This window comes from Eublepharis macularius, chromosome 7 (genome assembly GCF_028583425.1).
Source record: "Eublepharis macularius isolate TG4126 chromosome 7, MPM_Emac_v1.0, whole genome shotgun sequence".
NCBI lineage: Eukaryota > Metazoa > Chordata > Lepidosauria > Squamata > Eublepharidae > Eublepharis > Eublepharis macularius.
This window is the reverse complement of record NC_072796.1, coordinates 62,427,052-62,446,432: the sequence shown is the minus strand read 5'-3', so window position 1 is coordinate 62,446,432 and position 19,381 is coordinate 62,427,052. Positions and strand designations below refer to the sequence as shown.

At 40.7% G+C, this 19,381-nt stretch overlaps 1 protein-coding gene across 2 annotated transcripts in view; it reads left to right on the top strand.

Annotated features, from left to right (window-relative positions):
• Positions 1–837: 837 nt before the first annotated feature.
• CDH7 (cadherin 7) overlaps positions 838–19,381 on the top strand; it is a 154,099-nt gene continuing 135,555 nt past the window's right edge. For both annotated transcript variants that reach the window (XM_054985146.1, XM_054985144.1), the window contains exons 1-2: positions 838–952; positions 16,457–16,679. In XM_054985146.1, the coding sequence (XP_054841121.1) occupies positions 16,470–16,679 (210 nt within the window). In that variant the 5' untranslated portion in view covers positions 838–952; positions 16,457–16,469. The remainder of the gene's footprint in view (positions 953–16,456; positions 16,680–19,381) is intronic.

The following is a 19,381-nucleotide window of genomic DNA, read 5'->3' as shown; positions in this document are numbered from 1 at the left end:
TCCTTTTTTCTTTCCCTCTGCCATGGTGGTGGCACAGGATAAGACAGGGTAGCGTTTGGCTGGTTTTGGCTTTTAAAATTCCTTTGCAAATAGGAGACCCAGATATTCTAGCTGGATCGCTCTCTGGATGACAATGCCAAGAGGCGCCCAATGTGAACTCCCCTGCCTGCCAGAGCCAGACTTCCCAGAGCTGGCACAATACATCTTGCCAAGCGCTCTCCCACCGTGCTGTTCCCACTGGGTGCCCACTCTTGGTAACGGGCGGGCGGGGGGCTGCAGGGTGCCCCCCTTTTGGAGCCCGGCAGTGGAAGCAGGAGCCAGGTGGGATGCTTTCTTCCATGCCGCCGGCGCAGGTTTCGGGCAAGCGCCGACTGGGGGAATCGGGCGCCCTCCCCATGGGATCCGGCAGCGCAACTCTGCAGCCTGGTTTGAAACCGCCGGCAGGCTGCAGCTCTGTAGGAGCCACGGAACAGCAGCACCAGCCGCAGCTACCTCTTGCCCCGCCGCGAAGTCAGGCGAACGGAGCGCCGAAGAGGCCCCCTCCGCGCCCAGCTCTCCCCTCCGAGCCACGCGCCCCGACTCTCCGAGCCGCGCCACTCGCAATTGACCAGAGCAGGGCTGGCAGCGAGCCTCTGCGCTTCAACACCAGTCGCCAATTGGACGAGGAGGGGCAGGGATCGCGCGGCTGGAGCAGCCCCCTCGCCGCTCACTGGCTGGCTCTGCTGCTGGGCGCTTGCTGATTGGTGGGAGGGGAACCCCCTGTGTCGGAGGTAGCTCACAGCAGAGCCGCTTGCCTAGGCAAGCAAGTTCTCTCGCCGAGCCGGGCACATGGTCGAAAGCAAGCGGCAAGGACTTCGCCGCTGCAGCCCCAGCCGTTTGGATTAAGGCTCCTCGCAGGGGCTGAACAGCCGGAGGGAAAGCAAGCGGGCGGGGAAACTAAAGGGAAAACCAGGTAAGATGTCTCGGAGCAATTGCGATGGGCAAGCGGCCCTCCTCTACCACCTCCTCTGCAATCCGCTCTCCTCGTCCCGGCGCAGAGTCGGATGACGCGCTGCAGATCGGTTGGCAGGCGTGTGTCCCGCATCCCGAACTTTAGCTCTTCTTGAAGTGCACAGTGGCAAAGATGCGGCCTCGGCCAATAGCTTCCTGCCCCCAGAGAGACAGAGGCGTTTAGCCTAGCTTGCAAAAGCCCGAGACTTCTGTCCCCAGCCAGGGCAAGACATGGCCGGGAGTCAGAGTACTAAGAACGATCAAAGACCACCCCCCCCCCCAGATTTTCTCTTGATCTGAATCGTGTCAGCAGTTGGGCAGGGAGGGGGGAGCCAGTCAGGCAAAAGGAAAAACAAGCAAACGAATAAATAACAACTCATCTTCCCTTGTTCCGTTTGCTGGAGAGCTAAAGTGCTACCACCTTGTGCTTGACCTGATGACTGGTATTGATGATGTGGACTGAAAGCTTAGTGATGCAAAAATAAAAAATTCTCCTTCTCTAACCTCCGCTTCCAGAACCCCGGGGTCTCTCTCAGTTTTGCGAATGTGGAAGAGGGGAAAAGACATGTCTTTGCTTAGCATGCACTTAGGAAGGACAGCTCTGCAGCGTTTGAAGATTTGCTGCTGACCTCCTTCTTGTATACATGTGCATGCTCCCCCCCCCCGGGTTTTCCTCTGACTTCAAGTCAATCAAGGGAGGGGAGGGGAACAGACATTTTTGTCTAAGCTTGGGTCTTACCTCTCTGATTCAGGTGAGTTCCCGTTGCCTTAAAAAGGATTTATGTTGGCAAAAGAGGATGACTTTCTGGAAGGGGGGAGATTGTGGTCACTGAAGCTTTCTGATTCTGAAAATTGAATCCTTGATACTTTAATCTGTTTTCATTGTCGGGAAGAATAGCTCTGTGTGATAGATAACATCTGGAGTCAAAGCAGACTTGAAATGGCATTCATGACTTATACTTTGCTCTGACATGACATGCTGCTTTGTCATTTTTCTAAAACTAAAAAGAATGACCATAAAGCTTTGTTGAGAATCAGACTTAATACCAGATAAAATGAATAATGGCAAAAACCTTTTGTAATACTGGTATATGCAAGCTACTCTGGAACCCCCCCCCCTTCAGATTTTATTGTGCTGGGTTTTTTTTTTTCTTGATGCTTTAAAGAGGGTACTGAAGGTAACCTTGATAGCTTGTTTAATGTGACCTGGTGTATGTGTGTGCATTTCTTTTTGCAACAATAAGTTTTCTCTGGACTTTCCCAGATGATCTGGAAAGGTAGGACAGATCAGTACCAGGAAAATGTGGCGGAGGTAACTTGCTCTGATTATTTTCTGGCATCTGACCTGTAAAGGCTCAGCACATAAAGATTAGCAAGGAAGGTACATACTGGTATGCTGGTAGTGTTCTTAAGCGTTTCAGAGCTGATGGCATTAGAGCTAGACTGTTCAGCAACTTGACTTTGTGTCTTGTTAAAAGTATGTGCTGTTATAATTGCTGTTGGAATCTGTGTCTGAAGATGGGAAGTGACTTTTTGTTCATAAAACTCTAACTTCTAAACCTGCCTAACCCATGTGTAACAGCTCTGTGGATGGCCTGCTTTGTATATAAAGAATAATGATGAAGAATCAATCCCCAAACAATCGTAAGACAACCTCTGTGGCTTTTTCTACAATCATCTAACAGCTAATTTAAAGTCCCTGTTTTCAAGGCACAAGGACTTTGATATTAGAACGGATATGTGGACCACTGATCCAAGCTAGCAAGGCCATATACAGATTTCAAAAGTTCACAGCACATGGAAGTTACAAACTAGTTAACTTGAAGAGGGAAAGGAACAACCATACTCTGGTCTGAAGGAAGATGTTACGGTATGGAGGGTTAACAAGGGGACATTGTGCTTTAGCAAAGTGAGATTGCAACTGTGGGTCTCACCACACAAGACAAAATACAATTGAATTACATGGGTAATTCAAGTGTATTTTGTAATTCGAGTGTAATTCGTCTTGTGTGGTTTGACCCTAATTCAGTACTCCCTTAGGTCAGAGAGCAGAGTTAACAGATATGCATGCACATGACTGTTAAGTCTCCTTGTGCTGATTTAATAAGAGGTATGTTGCTCCATTTCCATAGACAGAGCATAATTCCACAATATATGTAGAATTCCAGTTCATCCTAGAATTGAGCAAAAAAAACCCCACACAATTCCAAAGGTTGTCATGTATTTACTATTCATGCATGACTGTATCTCATACTCTAGGACTTTGGTGCGTGCATGTGCTTAACCTTTGGAAAAGTCAACTGCTCAAGGCCTGGCATATTTGCCATATATTTGGTGTCTTCCCGAGTCAGTGTCTTTTAAAGAAGAGGAGCTTTTTAGTTCCCAAAGCATTTCCAAATACAGGTGGCTAAGGCAAGTTGGTCACTTTAAACTTTCAAGTGTGGCAGGCAAACATCCAAGTGTCTCTCTGTTAGTACAGCCTTGGAGGAAGTGAGACTCTGTTTTGCATTCTTCTGGCTATTTCGCAGCCAAATATTGCAGTAACACATTTTTTTTTTAAATACTCATTTGCTTTAGCTGATCAGGCACCATTTGTTCATGCCTACTTTGATGCCAGCCCTGTGCATTGCTTTCTCATGGCAATAAGGAATCAGATGAGCCTTGCTGAGCGAGGGTGCATAAAGACAGATGATGCTTACCTCAGCCTCTGCCTGGCACAGTTTTATATACAGCTATAAGCAGCAATACGTGACTGCCTCCTCTGGGAATGTCATGGCTCTGCAGGAGGAGGCTACAAAGTAATCGCTGTTTTTCTGGGTGTTGTGGGGATGGCTTTATACTGAAAGGGAAATCAAAACAGAAAAAAACATGCGCACACACAGAGTGGTGTTAGGTTTCTGTTGGCCTGTGTACTAACAGCCAGGGAAACGTTGATGAAACAAGGTTCTGGAATATTGTTTCAGGTTGGAGTCTGTGTTGGTCTGCAAGATATGGGCCCAGTAGCACATTAAAGAACAAATAAATTTCCAAGGAATGAGGAAGGGCGCTTTGACTCTTGAAATCTAGTTGATCTTTATGGTTCTAGAATATTTTTGCCCCATACAATTCTTGTTAACCCACTTTGAGAAAAATGCCCCATCTTTTTAGTTGAGGCTTCATGGGGTCTGTTTACCTCCATGAACAGTTTCAACTGCTCATTTCCACACATTAAACCTCTATTAAACACATTAAACTTCTATTAAAAGAAAAGGGTATTTTTCTCCAGGCCAATTGGCAACCCTACCCCATATATGGATTTTGAGGGGGTGGGAAAGTATGAAATTTATCTTGAAAAGAAACGGGAACCATATATGTCTACATTGGTGACAGACAAAAGGAAGTATGCTAAAGAGCTAAAAATGTTATGCATGTTGGTGGCCAAGCAGACCTTTGATGTGCAGTCAGTGAATGGAGAGCTCCCAAGTGGGGGAGATGGTTTTCACTTCCTGGCCTCTCTACCTCCCCTAAGTCACACATAGTGAAATTAGATGAGAGCTGGATGAATACATAGCAGAGGCTAATTTGAGACCAAATCTAGGCATGCTTACTCAGAAGTAAGTCCCATTCACTTGTATGTAGTGAATCAGAGCTCATGGCAAATGGCTTTTCTTTGATCAAGTCATAGTCGAAAAATTAAAATACACTTTGCTGCTGAGTCTTTTGTGGAAGAAAGGAATTGCCTTTCCTTCTGCTGTTCTTTGTGGAAATCTATTCTGCTTGTTCACATTTGCATATTATTGTTCTTTCACCTGAGTCTGAAGAATCAGGAGCTGGTTCTGTTCAACAGGCCAAATGTTTGGAGTGGGGCACACTCCTTGTACAATAACTAGATTCAGTTCCTAGGAAACTTGCTGTGCACGTGCTTGCTCCTGCGTGGATATTTTGCCAAGTTAATGACAGGAAGACATGGTCTGCTGTTAGTAATGTTATCTGGAGCAGGGAGCTAAATAGGTATAATCATGCCAGCTTGACTTGTCGAGACTTTACTTATTGCAGGGGTCCTTACAACACTTGTTACGGTGAAAAGATGTCTGTATTTTGTGACCATCTGAGCCAGCAATTGCAAACTATACTGCAATTTAACTATAACTGCAATACATGTTGTAATTATGTAGATTTTCTTTGCTGCCTGGGTTCATGAAACAAGTGTAGCATTTAACACAACTGTAACACTGAAAAAATGACTTCTATGACTGGGGAAATACATACTTAAAAGCCCACAGAAGAAGGGCTTCTGTGTTATATGGAAAGCAAATACAGTGTACCAAGTAAGATTGAGAAACAAAACAACGAGTAATAAGTTTCACAACTACAACTGATCAGCTTATCACAAATTAGATCTGTTGCTTTTGCGGCTTCAAGTGGTCACAGTTCAGGCTCCAGGTATAGCAGATAGTGGTAGAATTATCATTAATATACGAGGCATTATTTGATTGAAAGGCTGCAGAGTACTGTGAACAATATTTATAACATGATCAACAAAACATTAAGGAATAACTCTTGAATCATTGATGTAGGCAGTTGTCTTGTGCTTCGTATCAGTGGTGTTTTTGAGGATAATAATAATCAGAATTAACAAATGGGCTGTGTCATGATACTGAGATGTTAAATCCATTAAGAAAATTGGATCTGAAAGAATGATTGATAAGAGCCTCTGTGAATTTGTGATGAACCATAGACCATTGCCTTATGAAAGAATCTATGCTAGGAAAACTGTTAGAACCTTGCCATGCTAGTATAACTTATGGCAGTAATGTGTTGAGGAATGTGTGGTTTGGAAATTAGGATGGAAGGAAAACAGTTATTGAGCAGAGCACTCCAAACATAGAACATCAGTCTTCCAGTAAAATGGAAGACAGCAAACCAAAATGGAATGGGCCTGGGAGTGAGTTTAGAAGAGAAATGGGACAGCAGAATATGGAATCTATGGAAAAATGTCCCTAGTTTAAAAGGAAATAATAAAAAGAAATATGTTTATTGTTATTTTAAATACTGATTTGCTGATCATTTTATAATTATTGTTCAGCAAATGGTTCCTGATCTATAAAATAAACTTAGTGATATTGAATGCAGCTTTCAACAATAGCTAATAATTAGCATATTTAAAGTTTCAGTTTTTATGTATCCTATCTTAATTTAATTCTGATCTGGAGAACCAAGTTTGATTCCCCAGTCTTCCGCTTGAAGCCAGCTAGGTGACCTTGGGTCAGTCACATCTTCTCAGAGCTCTCTCAGCCCCACCCACCTCACAGGGTGATTGTTGTGAGGATAATAATAACACACTTTTTAAACTGCTCTGAAGGGTGATATATAAATTAAATTTTGTTGTTATCATTACTATTATTAATTTGCATTAACATTATCTTCATTGTGATTATTCATATATTACTATTATTAATCATACTTGATGCTGATAATTGTTGCTAATTGTATTTACTTGTAAATCATTAGGATTTGCTTCCATGCAAGATCCTTTACTGTGTAATCCTAAGAACACTTTCTGGGGAGTAAGGCCCATTGACTAGATTGAATAGGATTCTGAGTAGACTTGCTTAGGAATTGTTCAGGGTTATGGCATTTAATTTCCAAAATTAAAGTGACAATTCTTAACATAAAGAACAACCTCCCCTACAATTCGCTTGGAAGCAATTTCTGTTGTCAGTGGGCCTTATTTCAAAATAAATTTACTTAGGATTAGGTATCAAAACATTTTCAGAAACCTCTTAGCTGATCTACTTTAAAGTAGAATTTCATTTCCTAATGGGAAGATGTAAAAATACATGCAATGCTTTTCGGGAAGTTTTGTTTCTCATAAAAATAATCCCTTATCTGTCTATATCTATGTGCAGAAATGTAGGTAAGGTATGGTAAATGCTTGGGACGTACTGTATATTGATTTTTAAAATAGTACTATTTTAGGGAACTATTTTAGGGGACTGCAACAAACCAAAGCCACTAAAGGTTTTAGAAGTTGCTTCTCTGTGTTATGAAAACCAGACTAAAATGCTAGGTTATCTCCCAGCACATGGACTGCATGATTTAAAATGACATTATTCCAAATTACTGTTAAGGAAAGAGTTTTTAATAGAACTTGAGGATTTTTTTAAAAGGGAACCCTTTTGAACTGTTTGATTTTCAGTTGTAATTAGATGTCTAATATATACGTTGATAGCATTTGCAAATAATTTGTCCTCCCGTTCTTTTTTGCCTGTTTGTAAGTTGTTCGTTCTAAAGACATTCAAGGTTGGGACAAGTACATTTTTAAACAGCAATCTTCAAGACACTTCCTCCTTCACTTAGCACTTTACTCCTTGAAGAAGAGATGACACAAATGACACATAAATTGTAGATGGAAGGTGCCGTATTTTTATTGCTTTCAGTGGTAGTAATATCAGTTGCTCAAACTGATGCAGAATCCTGAATGTGTGCCTTGGCAGGTAAAAGGCCTTTCAGTAATACGAAAGCTGGGATGATATTTAATGACTTTGTACAGTAAATGATCCTGAAATGATGGTTATCCCGACATATACATATAGCATAGTAATGGGTATTTGTGTCTTTATAGCTACATCTATATACATCTATATTGAAGCAGGGGATAAACCACATTTAATAAATAATTGACTGTTCTGCAAGAATGCAAGGATATTATAAACTAGATATTGCTTTCTCATTTTTTAGAACTTACTATAGTGCAGTGTTAAACAGACTGGAAAGGCAAAGAAATAAAAGTAAAGAATTTGTGCAGATAAAATAACAGCCATTAAGACTAAAGCAAGTAAACTATCCAGTTGGAAAAATGTGTTGCCACTTAACTGAACAAAAATAATTAGAACAATGAAACACCCTGCTCAAACCATTAGAAAATGGGTAAATAACAAGAGCTTCTTCCAAACTGTGCAAAGTATTCCATAGGCCAATGTTCATTTCTTCCCCTGATACCCAAACCTGAAGCGACAGTGGGAGTGGGGTGGAGGTGGGGAGCCTGAGGGTTGAGATAGCAGGGCTGCATAGATGGATCTCGGAAGCTCCGTAACTGTTTCATATAGTTAATCTTTCATATATTTTGTGTTGTGCTAAAGAAAGCTACTATTCTGTCAACATGAAAGGGCCTTTGAGATTTTGCACAAAAGAGTGGAACTACTCATGGCTGCTGCCAAAAATGACATCCCTGTATCAAGTTTCCCCCTTTTCCTTGTAATGTATAGTTCAACTTGCCTAGTAGGCTGATGTTTCCCTACCAATAGTGACAATGATGTGGAGCAAGGCGGCTGGGGGGGGGGGGGTAATTCTTACTATAATAATGTCAAGACTCAATGTAAATTAAATTACATGTCAGGGGACTGGGGGCGGGCAGGGGGGATTTGAAACCAGACTGCCATTATCTCTAGCAGCCCTGTGTTCCTGATAATGTGTGGCTCTGTATTCAGTGTCAATTACAATGTATGTATTGAGCGAGAGAAATTCTGTGCAACATCTTTCTTGAGAAATACCTATTGAGCTTTCAGTCGGAAGGGTATTCAGGTTGTGGTATACAGCACATAAATTCTTTACAGTGGTGGCTTTATGTATGTTTTTGGCTCTTTTCAATGTATTGTGGTTTGTGCCTTACGTTATAGCTGCATTTCACATGGCAAATTCTACATCTTTCTTCAGGTGTAGAAGAAAGAGTAGCAGGAATATTTGTCACAATAAAAGGTTACAGGTTAAATGTTTCTTTGGAGCAAGATGTTTCAAAGTGATTCAGAAAAAGGTCCTAACATATTGCAAATGTTTTACTGGCATTTCTTATGAAAATTGAGATAGTATTTTTAACTCTGTTAAATAACAATCTGTTTCCTCACTGAAATAAATCGACAGTTTATCAGTATCAGATGGCTACTGCAGCTAAACTGGAGCTGTATGGCTGGAATAACAGCCGAACCTGATCACATTCATAAACTCAATTTAGACATTGTGCTGCCCATGGTTAAGGAAACTTAACTAGTTTACTTTGATGTCTGGATTCATAATTTGTGATCAGTCAGCAAGCCAAAATCCAGTCTGACCTGAGTATGGCCTGTTCGTTAACTTTGAAGGTCAACTAATCCACATCAAAGTTTTGGACCTGAACAGAATAGCCAAATTATGTCGCTATGGTAATTGTTTTTACTTTCCATTTTTCAATAACCTCTTTAAATTGATATTTCACTAGTGTGACAGGAAGGGTGCAACAGCAAGAATAGAGAATGATCTGAAAGCGATACCCTCCAGCCAAGCCTAGGTTTGTGCTATTAAAGGATTCCCTGATTAGTGTTTTTGCACGCAGCATGGCTCAATGGTTTGGGGAGGAATTAGGTTTATTAGATTGTTCACCATGGTCAGCAGTCTCCCAGACACTGCCTCCACCACTACTGTTTGTTCCAGTGGGAATGGAAGTGGGGACATGGGAATCAATGTTGCGATGTCACTTCTGGTTGTACTCACAAGTGAAGATGGGCACGAACAGCAATACGGAAAAAAAAAGCCACGAACAGCCCAATTTGCTGTTTGCGAACAAGCTGTTCATGAGGCCCCATTCTAAACCAACAGGTGGTCGTTGCAAGCCTCGTTCGTTGCTGTTCATTGCTGTTCGTCAAGCCAGACAGCCTGGCACCTGCAATCAATTCCCTTGGCAACTTAGGCAGGGATTGTCTGAACTCTGTCTGACCTCCTGCTGTTGTCCTGGAAACCCCAATCTAAGCCCAGTTTAGCTTGATAGACAGGTCTTCCTTTCAAGTGTGCTCCACATGTGTTACAAGGGAGCAAAGAGCAGGGGAGAGGGGGGCTCCCAGGTCTGGCTTAGTTTGCAGACAGTGGAGAGGGAGAGAGTTGCTGTTGGCATTTTGATAGAGAGAGTGCATTGGAGCTTGAATTTTCTTTGTGTGTGGTGGGATAGGGATCTACCCCTTCAAGTTCCAGGGCTGCTGCCAGGCTCTGGGCCAAGCTATTATTTATTATTGGTACCTTTCCTGCTGCCTACTCAGATCAGGTTTCTGGGAGCAGTGCAATAGGGATCTTGACTTGGATGATGGCTGGCAGAGAGCCTGCTGCCCCCCATGAACAGCCAACCACAAACACGTTCGTGAACAGGGCCATGTTCGTGGTTGTTCGTGAGTCCCTGTTCATGGATGACAATGAACAATGAACATCATGTTTGTGTTTTTTTTTCTGTTCGTGCCAATCTCTACTCACAAGTCACAACTGACATTACAACTCTCTAGGAATTTTCCAAATTTCTGTTTTTCACAATAGACATCTGTGAATTCCTAGAATATTATGGTATCACTTCTGGGTGCAAATACAAGTGAAGTCATGTGACATTCCTTTCCACTAGAGCTAACCCTAGAAAGAATTTCATTTTGTACAATAAGATCTAGCTATTAGGTGTCTACCTGATTTGAAGAGCCAGCAAGTGCCTTGTTTCTACCTACTGGAAGAAAGTAGATGCTAGATGCAGCAGTTTTAGCTTGTCCAATTCCCACTCGTCAGCCACTTTCTATTACTCAGACAAAGAGGCAAAAGATTTGTTTGTACATTCTGAAAGATAAGAGGAGTTGCTAAGCTGCTTTCTGTGTCAGCCAAAGGACCAGAAACCAATCCTCCTGCTCTGTTATACCCCTCCCTGTCAGTAGCAGCTTTCCTCCTTTACGAAGTGGAGGCTAATGCCTCATTCCTCTTACAGGATGGAAAGAAAAAATCTACATAGGACCAGGAAAGAGGCACAACATTTCTGGTCACATCAGTTCTGTTCATGTGAGAACCTCCCTGCCACAGCTCAGCATCTGAGAATCTTCCTTATCTAAAAGCATGCCTGATTATGCACAAGGGAAAAGTAGGGGAGGGAATTGGTGTGATATTCTTTACAGAAATGGAGCACATGGGCATATTCATAATGCATAGTGCCCTTTCTGTTTTTACGAAGGCCTACAGCCTTCCCTCAGTCAGGTGTGTAGCTGCCTGAAAGGATAGAGGAAAAACTTAACAGCATGCCTCATGAGCCTCAAGGGCAAAATTTAATGGCCTAAAAAACTGAGTCCATTTGTCTGCAGTTTGGCAGGTAGGATCCCTTGAGTGAGGGCTGCAATTAAACGGAAGAGGGAGGGGGGGAAAGTTAGAGCCAGAAATGCATTCTGCATTTCATTGTGTCCAGAATGGGAATGCTTTTTTCCAATGTTCTGAAATTTTGGAAGGTGCTTGGTATAAGAGTATGATCCTTGATGATGTCATCTCAGTTTGATGAAGGATAATGTTACATATGGAAATGTGATTACCTTTGAAACCAATGTGAACAACTGTTAAGTTGATTAACTAATCTGAACATCTTATTGTAATATTTTTTTCAAAAATCTGAACTTGAATAAAATTTCTGTGCACATACTTATTAAACATGATTTGGGAGGATGTCTGAATGGACAAACCATCGTCAATCAGAGTTCCACCTAGCAGAACTTCTTATGTGTTGAATAGTTGTATTTAATGCTGTGTTTTAATTAAAACTTTCTGGTTGAGCCTTCTGCTTAAAAGATAGCTACCACAAATGATAGGCCCAGGGTATAAGCAATCCACAGTAGCTTTAATAACTCCCAGCTTTATGCTGTTGTTGAATAATTGTCTGAAGTGATGAGGTGTTGATCTATTGTGACTTATCAGATAGTGACTGCGACGTTAGCGGTTAGGCTCAAATACATCAGTGACTGCTGAAGTTTTCAGATCAGTAGCATAATCCAGAATCTCGTTTTCGCAGTGAGCTTTTGTTATGATTATTATATATGCTTGACTGTATAAAAATTAGTATAAAAGATTTTTTAAAAGAAAGGAAACTAAAAAGCATGCATATGCATATTTGTAATGACTAATTGGTTGAACGTAACTAATGTTTCATTATAGAAACTACAAGAAATTGACCTAGTGTAGTCAAGTCAAGTATATTATTACAGTCTGCGACCAGTACATATAAAACCATTTGCAAATCAGTTTAAAAACAGTTGAGACTGGATACAGGGGAAGAACAATGAATAAATATAAGAGTAAAAAAATAAAACCATCGTACATTAGTTGTTGAAAAGGTTAAAATACATTCAATCTGCCTTATGAGATTTACGTTGCTTGTAGACCTGGACACAGAATCTTGCTACTTGACGTGTTGTCTAGTGTATCTTGAAGCCATGTGGTATTTTAGAGGTAACAGGTCATTCATAGAAAATATTTTCTTCTGTGCTGCAAGAGAGTAAGGTATTGGTGTTTTAGGGAGGGAACTTGACTCTGAAATTGCTGCTGCTTAGTTAACATTGAAGGTTTATTTATATTTAAATAAAGACCTTTCTGGTACAAGGAAGTACCTCAGAAAGGCTTACTATAAAAAGGCATTAAATGGCTTTTGTAATCAGAAATGCTTTTATTTGCATTATGGTTTTGCCTTCTGGGTACATTTTGGAATTGCATACTAACTGCATCACTGAAAGTACTGTGCACAGAGCCAGTGGTTATTAGCATAAGCGTGCTTTTAAGGTTGATGATAGTTATTAAAAACATGAGGTAAATTCATTTATCTTCTAAGGTATATCATGGGTTTAGAGACAGAGCAACATGGAAGTTGACAAAGACAGATTCTTGTTTCATTTGAGGCTTCCTAAAATATAGGTGTTCTTTTCCCCACCATTGTTTATGTGACCTGGAGTCTGCTTTAATTTCCCTTTCATTTCTTTCTTAGCATTTGACACTTTTTCTAAATTGTCTTGACTGCTTTTTCTAAATTGTCTTGACATTTTCCTCTGACAAAGAGGAAGAATCCTTTCCATGAGAGGAAAGAATGTTTACATAGAGTTAAAACAATCATATGCTATGCATGTTGTAAGTTACACTTTAATACCAAAGGCTTTGTCTTCTGAGCTTTGCTTGATACTCAAAAATACATTATTCAGAGGTGATGAGGAATCCCCAAACTGCAATATATAATCACATTTTTAAAAAGCTCTTCATGTTCAATTGCAGAGCATATTATCATGGCTTAAGACTACTTTCTGTCCCCAAACTTGACCCTTGTGAGCCATTTTCCTATGTTCTTAAGAAGGTCTACCAACACTTGAAATAAAAGGATCCCCTATCAGAGACAGAAAGGAGAAGTTGCAATATAAGTCTCATTTGGCTTTTGCTCCCTAATCATTCAGGTTTATGCCAGCTAAACTTTTAAAATAAAATTATTTTTGTGACCTTTGGGAAGATGCACAGGCAGGAGTTTAATGTGCTGTAGAAGATACATCATATGCCTTTTGAAAGCATGGGAAAATAGGTCGATCCGTTTACAAATTCACTTTGAAATGGGGTACATGAAGTTTAGGCTAACACATCTTTCTGTGTTTGGGTAAATCCCAATGTTTAGTTGCATAGATCCTTAATAGAGGTGGGCACGAACAGCAATAAGAACAAAAAAAAAAGCCACAAACAGCCCAATTTGCTGTTCGAGAACCAAGCTGTTCATGAGGCCCCATTCTAAATGAACAGGTGGTCGTTGCAAGCCTCGTTTGTTGCTGTTTGTCAAGCCAGACAGTCTGGCACCTGCAATCAATTCCCTTGGCAACGTAGGCAGGGATTGTCTGAACTTCTGCTGTTGCCCTGGAAACCCCAATCTAAGCCCAGTTTAGCTTGATAGGCAGGTCTTCCTTCCAAGTGTGGAGCTCCAAATTTGTTACAAGAGAACAAAGATCAGAGGGGAGGAGGAGGGCTCTCAGCTGTAGCTTTCAGTCTTTGCACACAGTGGAGAGCGAGAGACAGCTGTTGTTGGCATTTTGCTAAAGAGACAGGGAGAGTGCATTGGAGCTTGAATTTTATTTGTGTGTAGTGGGATAGGGATCTATGCCTTCAGGTTCCAGGGCTGCTGCCAGGCTCTGGGGCCAAGCTATTATTTACTATTGTACCTTTCCTGCTGCCTGCTCAGGTAGGGTTTCTGGGAGTGGTACGGTAGGGATCTACCCCTTCAAGTTCCAGGGCTGCTGCCAGGCTCTGGGGCCAAACTATTATTTATTATTGGAACCTTTCCTGGTGCCTGCTCAGGTCAGGTTTCTGGGAGTAGTGCAGTAGGGATCTTGACCAAACTTGGATGATGGCTGAAGGAGAGCCTGCTGGCCCACATGAACATCCAACCACAAACATGTTCGTGAACAGGTCATACTCGTAAATGTTTGTGAGTCCCTGTTCGTGGATGGCAACGAACAACGAACATCATGTTTGGTTTTTTTTTCTGTTTGTGCCCATCTCTAATCCTTAATCCTGATAGAGCACATTGGTTATAAGTGGAATATGCAAAGGAAGTATAGAAAATAAATCAAGAGAGATGAACAAAGATGATGCCTGCTTTGAGTTAAGGACAAAAATGAAGGGTCTTTTAAATAAGACCAGCAGTAATTTAGATTTCAATATATTTGAGTTGTTGTTTCTAATTTACAGTCCATTTACAGATTATATGAATATTTGTCAGGTATTATCTTTTTGCTAAAGTTAATAGAATTGTTGCAAGATATAATAAATGTATCATATTTGTATCCTCCCTTCCCTTCCAAGGGCTCCGTACTTTGTATATCTACACCCCATCCCATTTTAGCTTAGGTTGAGAAATAATGAGTAGGGGATACCAGGTTAAGACTTTAAAGCTGTTCACGACTAAGTGCAGATTTTAACCCAAGTCACTTTGGCCCAAGTCCACTCCGTTTAAGAACGCATTCAAAAATCAACTCATCACTAATAGATGAAAAACCACCTGATCCTAAACCTTGTAACTCGGAAGTAAGATCCAGTGATTTGACAGGGCTTACTTCTTGGAAAGGATGCTTAGAACTGCAGTTCCAGTTGCACTGAAACCATCAGCATAGCCCCAACATTCTAAATACATCTGCCAGCCCATCTCCCTGTGACATTGGCATACTATCATGGTAACACTGCTGTAGCATCATGTTTTGAGATACTGTTGTGCTAGTGCGGCTCTTAGTATAGAGTTGCCAGGCCTGAAGGGCTTGAAAGTAGGGGATGGAAGTTGTGGGGGCATGCACCGGGAGAATTTACCTTCATGCATGTGTGCAGTTCTCACACACTTCCTTGTTGTGCCAGGAATGACATAATTCACGGCATGATGAGGAAGTCCTCCAAAGCATGCGGGAGCATGCTGCAGGGCTTCTGGGCCCATTCACCATGCCTAGGGGAATGGGATCCTTAATGATGCACTTAAAAAGTGTATGCTAGCAGGCAAGAACTAGTCTTTCAAAAAGGCTCCTTTTGGAAGGGAATAGGGGATAATGGACTGAGGCTTTAAGTAATTCTGTTGCCATCTTGTGCTATTAAGAATGCCACTTTATTTTTCTTCTGGATTGGTAATATATTGAGAAACTAAATAGATAAAGAAACTGCTTAATATTGTTTCACACTGATCTACTATTGCAATCCTGAATGGACTCACACCCTTATAAAGCCATTTATTTCAGTGAGTTTAGTAGAGTGCAACTAGTTTAGGATTACACTGCATATAACCTAGCATGTCTGACCAAGGTTAGCAAGAGTTGGGCAAAGTCATTTCCTAGCTATGCTTGAGATATTTTAATTTGAAGAACCGGAGATATTAATTGAGACCCTGGAGGTAGTCCTTCATCCCCTTTCCCCCTTCAGTACATTTGTGATCGACAACCTACTTCTACAGCCTGGATTCCAAGAATTGTTGTTCTATATCCTATGGAAGAGATACTTTACTAGCTCAGGGGCCTTCATTTGTAAATATAACATGACTTAAGCTACTTGTGACTAGTGGCATGCAGAAGGCTCTTGGTACTTCTGCCTACAAAGGCCTCCTCTGACGTCAGAGAAGATGAGCCTTTTGCTGCTGGATGATACAGGCCATTGCACATGCAATGTGTTATTTACACATTCACAGCTCATATTGCCAAGGAGACAATATAGGCTATTCCTTTTATGAGAGAATATAAATACAAAGCATCATACTTATAAGCTCTTGCTAGTAATAATAAATGGAATTTTGCACACACACATCAATCAGTGGTAGTAACATAATCAAAGAAAAGCACTCCAAATGTCAAAGTATTACTTCTTGCTTTCATGCGATGGATGAAATGAAAAGTTTAGTGAAGTGCAAGTCACAGCAAATGAAACCTGAAAGAAATGTAATTTAACAAGAAATAATTCTCACAACAATTCTTGTCTGTTCCTCCTTATAGGTACCTATTATACCATTTCTCTTGTGAAGGCTATTCAGCAGTGGAGACCTTTTTTAATCGAACACTCCACAAATTATTATCTCTGGACTCCCAGCTGACACCCTGCTGGAGGCTACAGCTTCTAAGCCAACTGGAACCGTGCCCACTCTCTTGTCAAGGTTTTTATATATATATATTTTTTCCTTACACAGGGAGAAGAAAAACATGAAGTTGGGCAAAGTGGAGTTCTGCCATTTTTTGCAGATAATAGCTCTTTTCCTCTGTCTTTCTGGGATGAATCTAACCGAACTCTCAAGATCCAGGTCAAAGCCCTACTTCCAGTCTGGGAGGTCACGAACAAAGCGCAGCTGGGTGTGGAATCAATTCTTTGTACTGGAGGAATATATGGGGACTGATCCTCTCTACGTAGGCAAGGTAAGAAATCTGATCATACTTCACATGACACAGATATGTGTCTGATGTAAAGCATTCTTGTGGTATCTGGAGCAAGATGTTAGAAGTAAATTCCATTAATTTATACAAGCCTCCTATTAGAAACACCTTGAATGCTGTTGTTGCTGACACCTCCTTGTGTGCACCCACACTTTTGCCTGTGTAAGTGACTCTGATGTCATGGTTAGTAACCATGTAAGTAACATTTTTGGAAGGTATGTCTGGCATTTAGGCAGTGGGAGATGGCAAGTAAGCCTCTTACATGTCTTGTTTCTGATGATTGTGTTAGGCAGAAGACATCTCAAAGATAATGGTACTTCCAAGGTAAAGATGACAGATTTTGTTCACATTTCACCATCAGATCTTGGCCTAGGATCAGAATCCTCTTTTTGCTTGCCTCTGGTGTCCTGTATGGTATATTTATAATATACGTATAAGGCCATTGTAGTGTCCCTATGGGAGCTGAACATTCATTTGGAAATCAATGAAATGTATTTTTTACAACTGCTCTACAATTTTAAATTGTTGTGGCTTTTTAAAACTAATGCTTGCATTGTTTTCTCATCATACAAAAACAATACTAATTATTGTACAGCAGTTTAGACAACACACCTTTACAGCAAACATTGTGGCCTGAAAAAAACTCTTATAAATGAGGATTGAAGTTCCAAACTCTTGTCACTGCCATGTTTTGTGCAATTGACTTAAGCATTGTCATGCACAACACTAAATTTCCCCCCTTTCTTTCACTGGATCTGTGTTTAGAAGATTGTTGCTATATTCCAGACAGTGATCTGCAGTCTTGAATATATTGTTTGGGAATGAAAACCATGAGTGTTGCAAAGATTGGTGTTGCAAAGATGTTCCAGTGTACTTCAGAAGTGCAGTTGCGTGGAGGGTTGTGTAGCATCACGTTTCTGTGTGCCAAACCTTCTCTAATACAGCCACAGCTGCTTCTTGATGAGTCTTGCAGTCACAGTGGCAAAAAATGTGGTTAGGTTGGGTGCATTGCTGTGAAAATGGGCTTCATTTTGGATAGGTAATAAAGCATTTAATTGCTTAGCTCATTTGGCCTGTCACACATATAGATCATTGTCAATAGTAGGTAACAAGTAGGTGACTTGCAAGCAGACTAACTGCAAATGTTTGTTATTGCAGTTGAGTATGCTGGGTGAAAATGGATTACTTTGTGCTTTTCGTATTTCAGTGGGGATTGTTTGGCATACAAATAATAGTGAACAGAGCTCTAAGATTCAGTGCATGTGGTTTTGGGGCTGCAGAAGAAATATCTTGTGCTGTTATATTATTTGAGAAATACTGTAATTAAAGTCTGTATGGAAATACATGCACACAGGCGAGCAGAGTTAAAGATGTGCATGCAACCATAATATGGGAATTTCCATATTTTGTTTGCCTGCTTAACCATGCAACTCTAATGTTCCTTAATTTATTTGCTTTGGATTGAATAATGATAAGAATATTCGTCTCCTGAAAGGATGAGTTTGGCATCTCAATTGCTCCCAGTCTAGTCTTTCTAAGCCAGTAATCAACATATGACAAAGTAAAATAAAACTAGATAATCTACGTGCTGATTTTATGGCACCATTGGTGCAGTCTACAACTCACTGAATTCAATACTAACCTATTCAAATCAGTAGCCGGAATCCACTGGATGTAGATCTATAACAGATAAGATCCAGTTTCAAGTTTAGCTTTTATAATTGTCAAAAGTGTGTTTTTATTTTTATTTTTTTGTCCTGAATCTCTGTCAGAATACTCGACTAGATACACTTTGATCTGATTTAGCAAGGTGATTTTCATATTTTTGTTCAATAAATGCGCAGAGGCTGAAGTAACTTGGACAAATAGGCTGTTTTCACATGACTGTAAACGCCTTCAGAAAATCATGCAAAACTCGTGGCACGACGGCGTCTTCATAGCACGATTTCTTGTTTAATGGCGTGATGATGCCAGATATTGTGCCATTAAATGGGAAATTGCGCTATGAAGACACTTTTGTGCCCTGAGTTTTGTGTGATTTTCCAGTGGGTTTAGGTGTGTGAAAATGGCCATAATTTTGAAGAATAGTAGAAAGGCCCCTAGCCCCCCTCTTCACCTGGTATTCAGAACTGGGAAGCTACTTCTGAACTCGGAATTTTCAGTTAGCCATTGTGGCTAATGACCATTGATGGGTGATCTTATAATTTGTCCAAGGCAATTTTAGAGCCACCTATGTAAATGATCATTATTATGCCTTGTCATAATAATTATATGTTTGTGCAAGGAGGTCCTTTCTTTAGTTTGTATAGATCAAAGTCCCATCAATTCATTGGGTGCCCATGAGTTCTAGTATTTTAGCAAATTGATTGACCCCAAACATCTCGGATTTGTATCACCTATGATAAAAAAAGTGTTCTGTACTGAGATCATAGTGGGGCACTCATAATAAGTATTCTGTGTTATCTTCCTTCTACACTTTGCTTAAAACCATCTTTTTCTCCCAAGACAACTAGTGTCTAACATCCATCAGAATCTTTACTGAGCCTTCAGTTCATTTACTCATTTTTGTACCTCCCTTCTTTCACAACTATAAAGTGCTTTCAGGCCAATGACAATGCACTGTGATCTAGGTCGTTACTTTTCCATAAAGCCTTCTCATATCTTTGATTGTGATTGCACATACT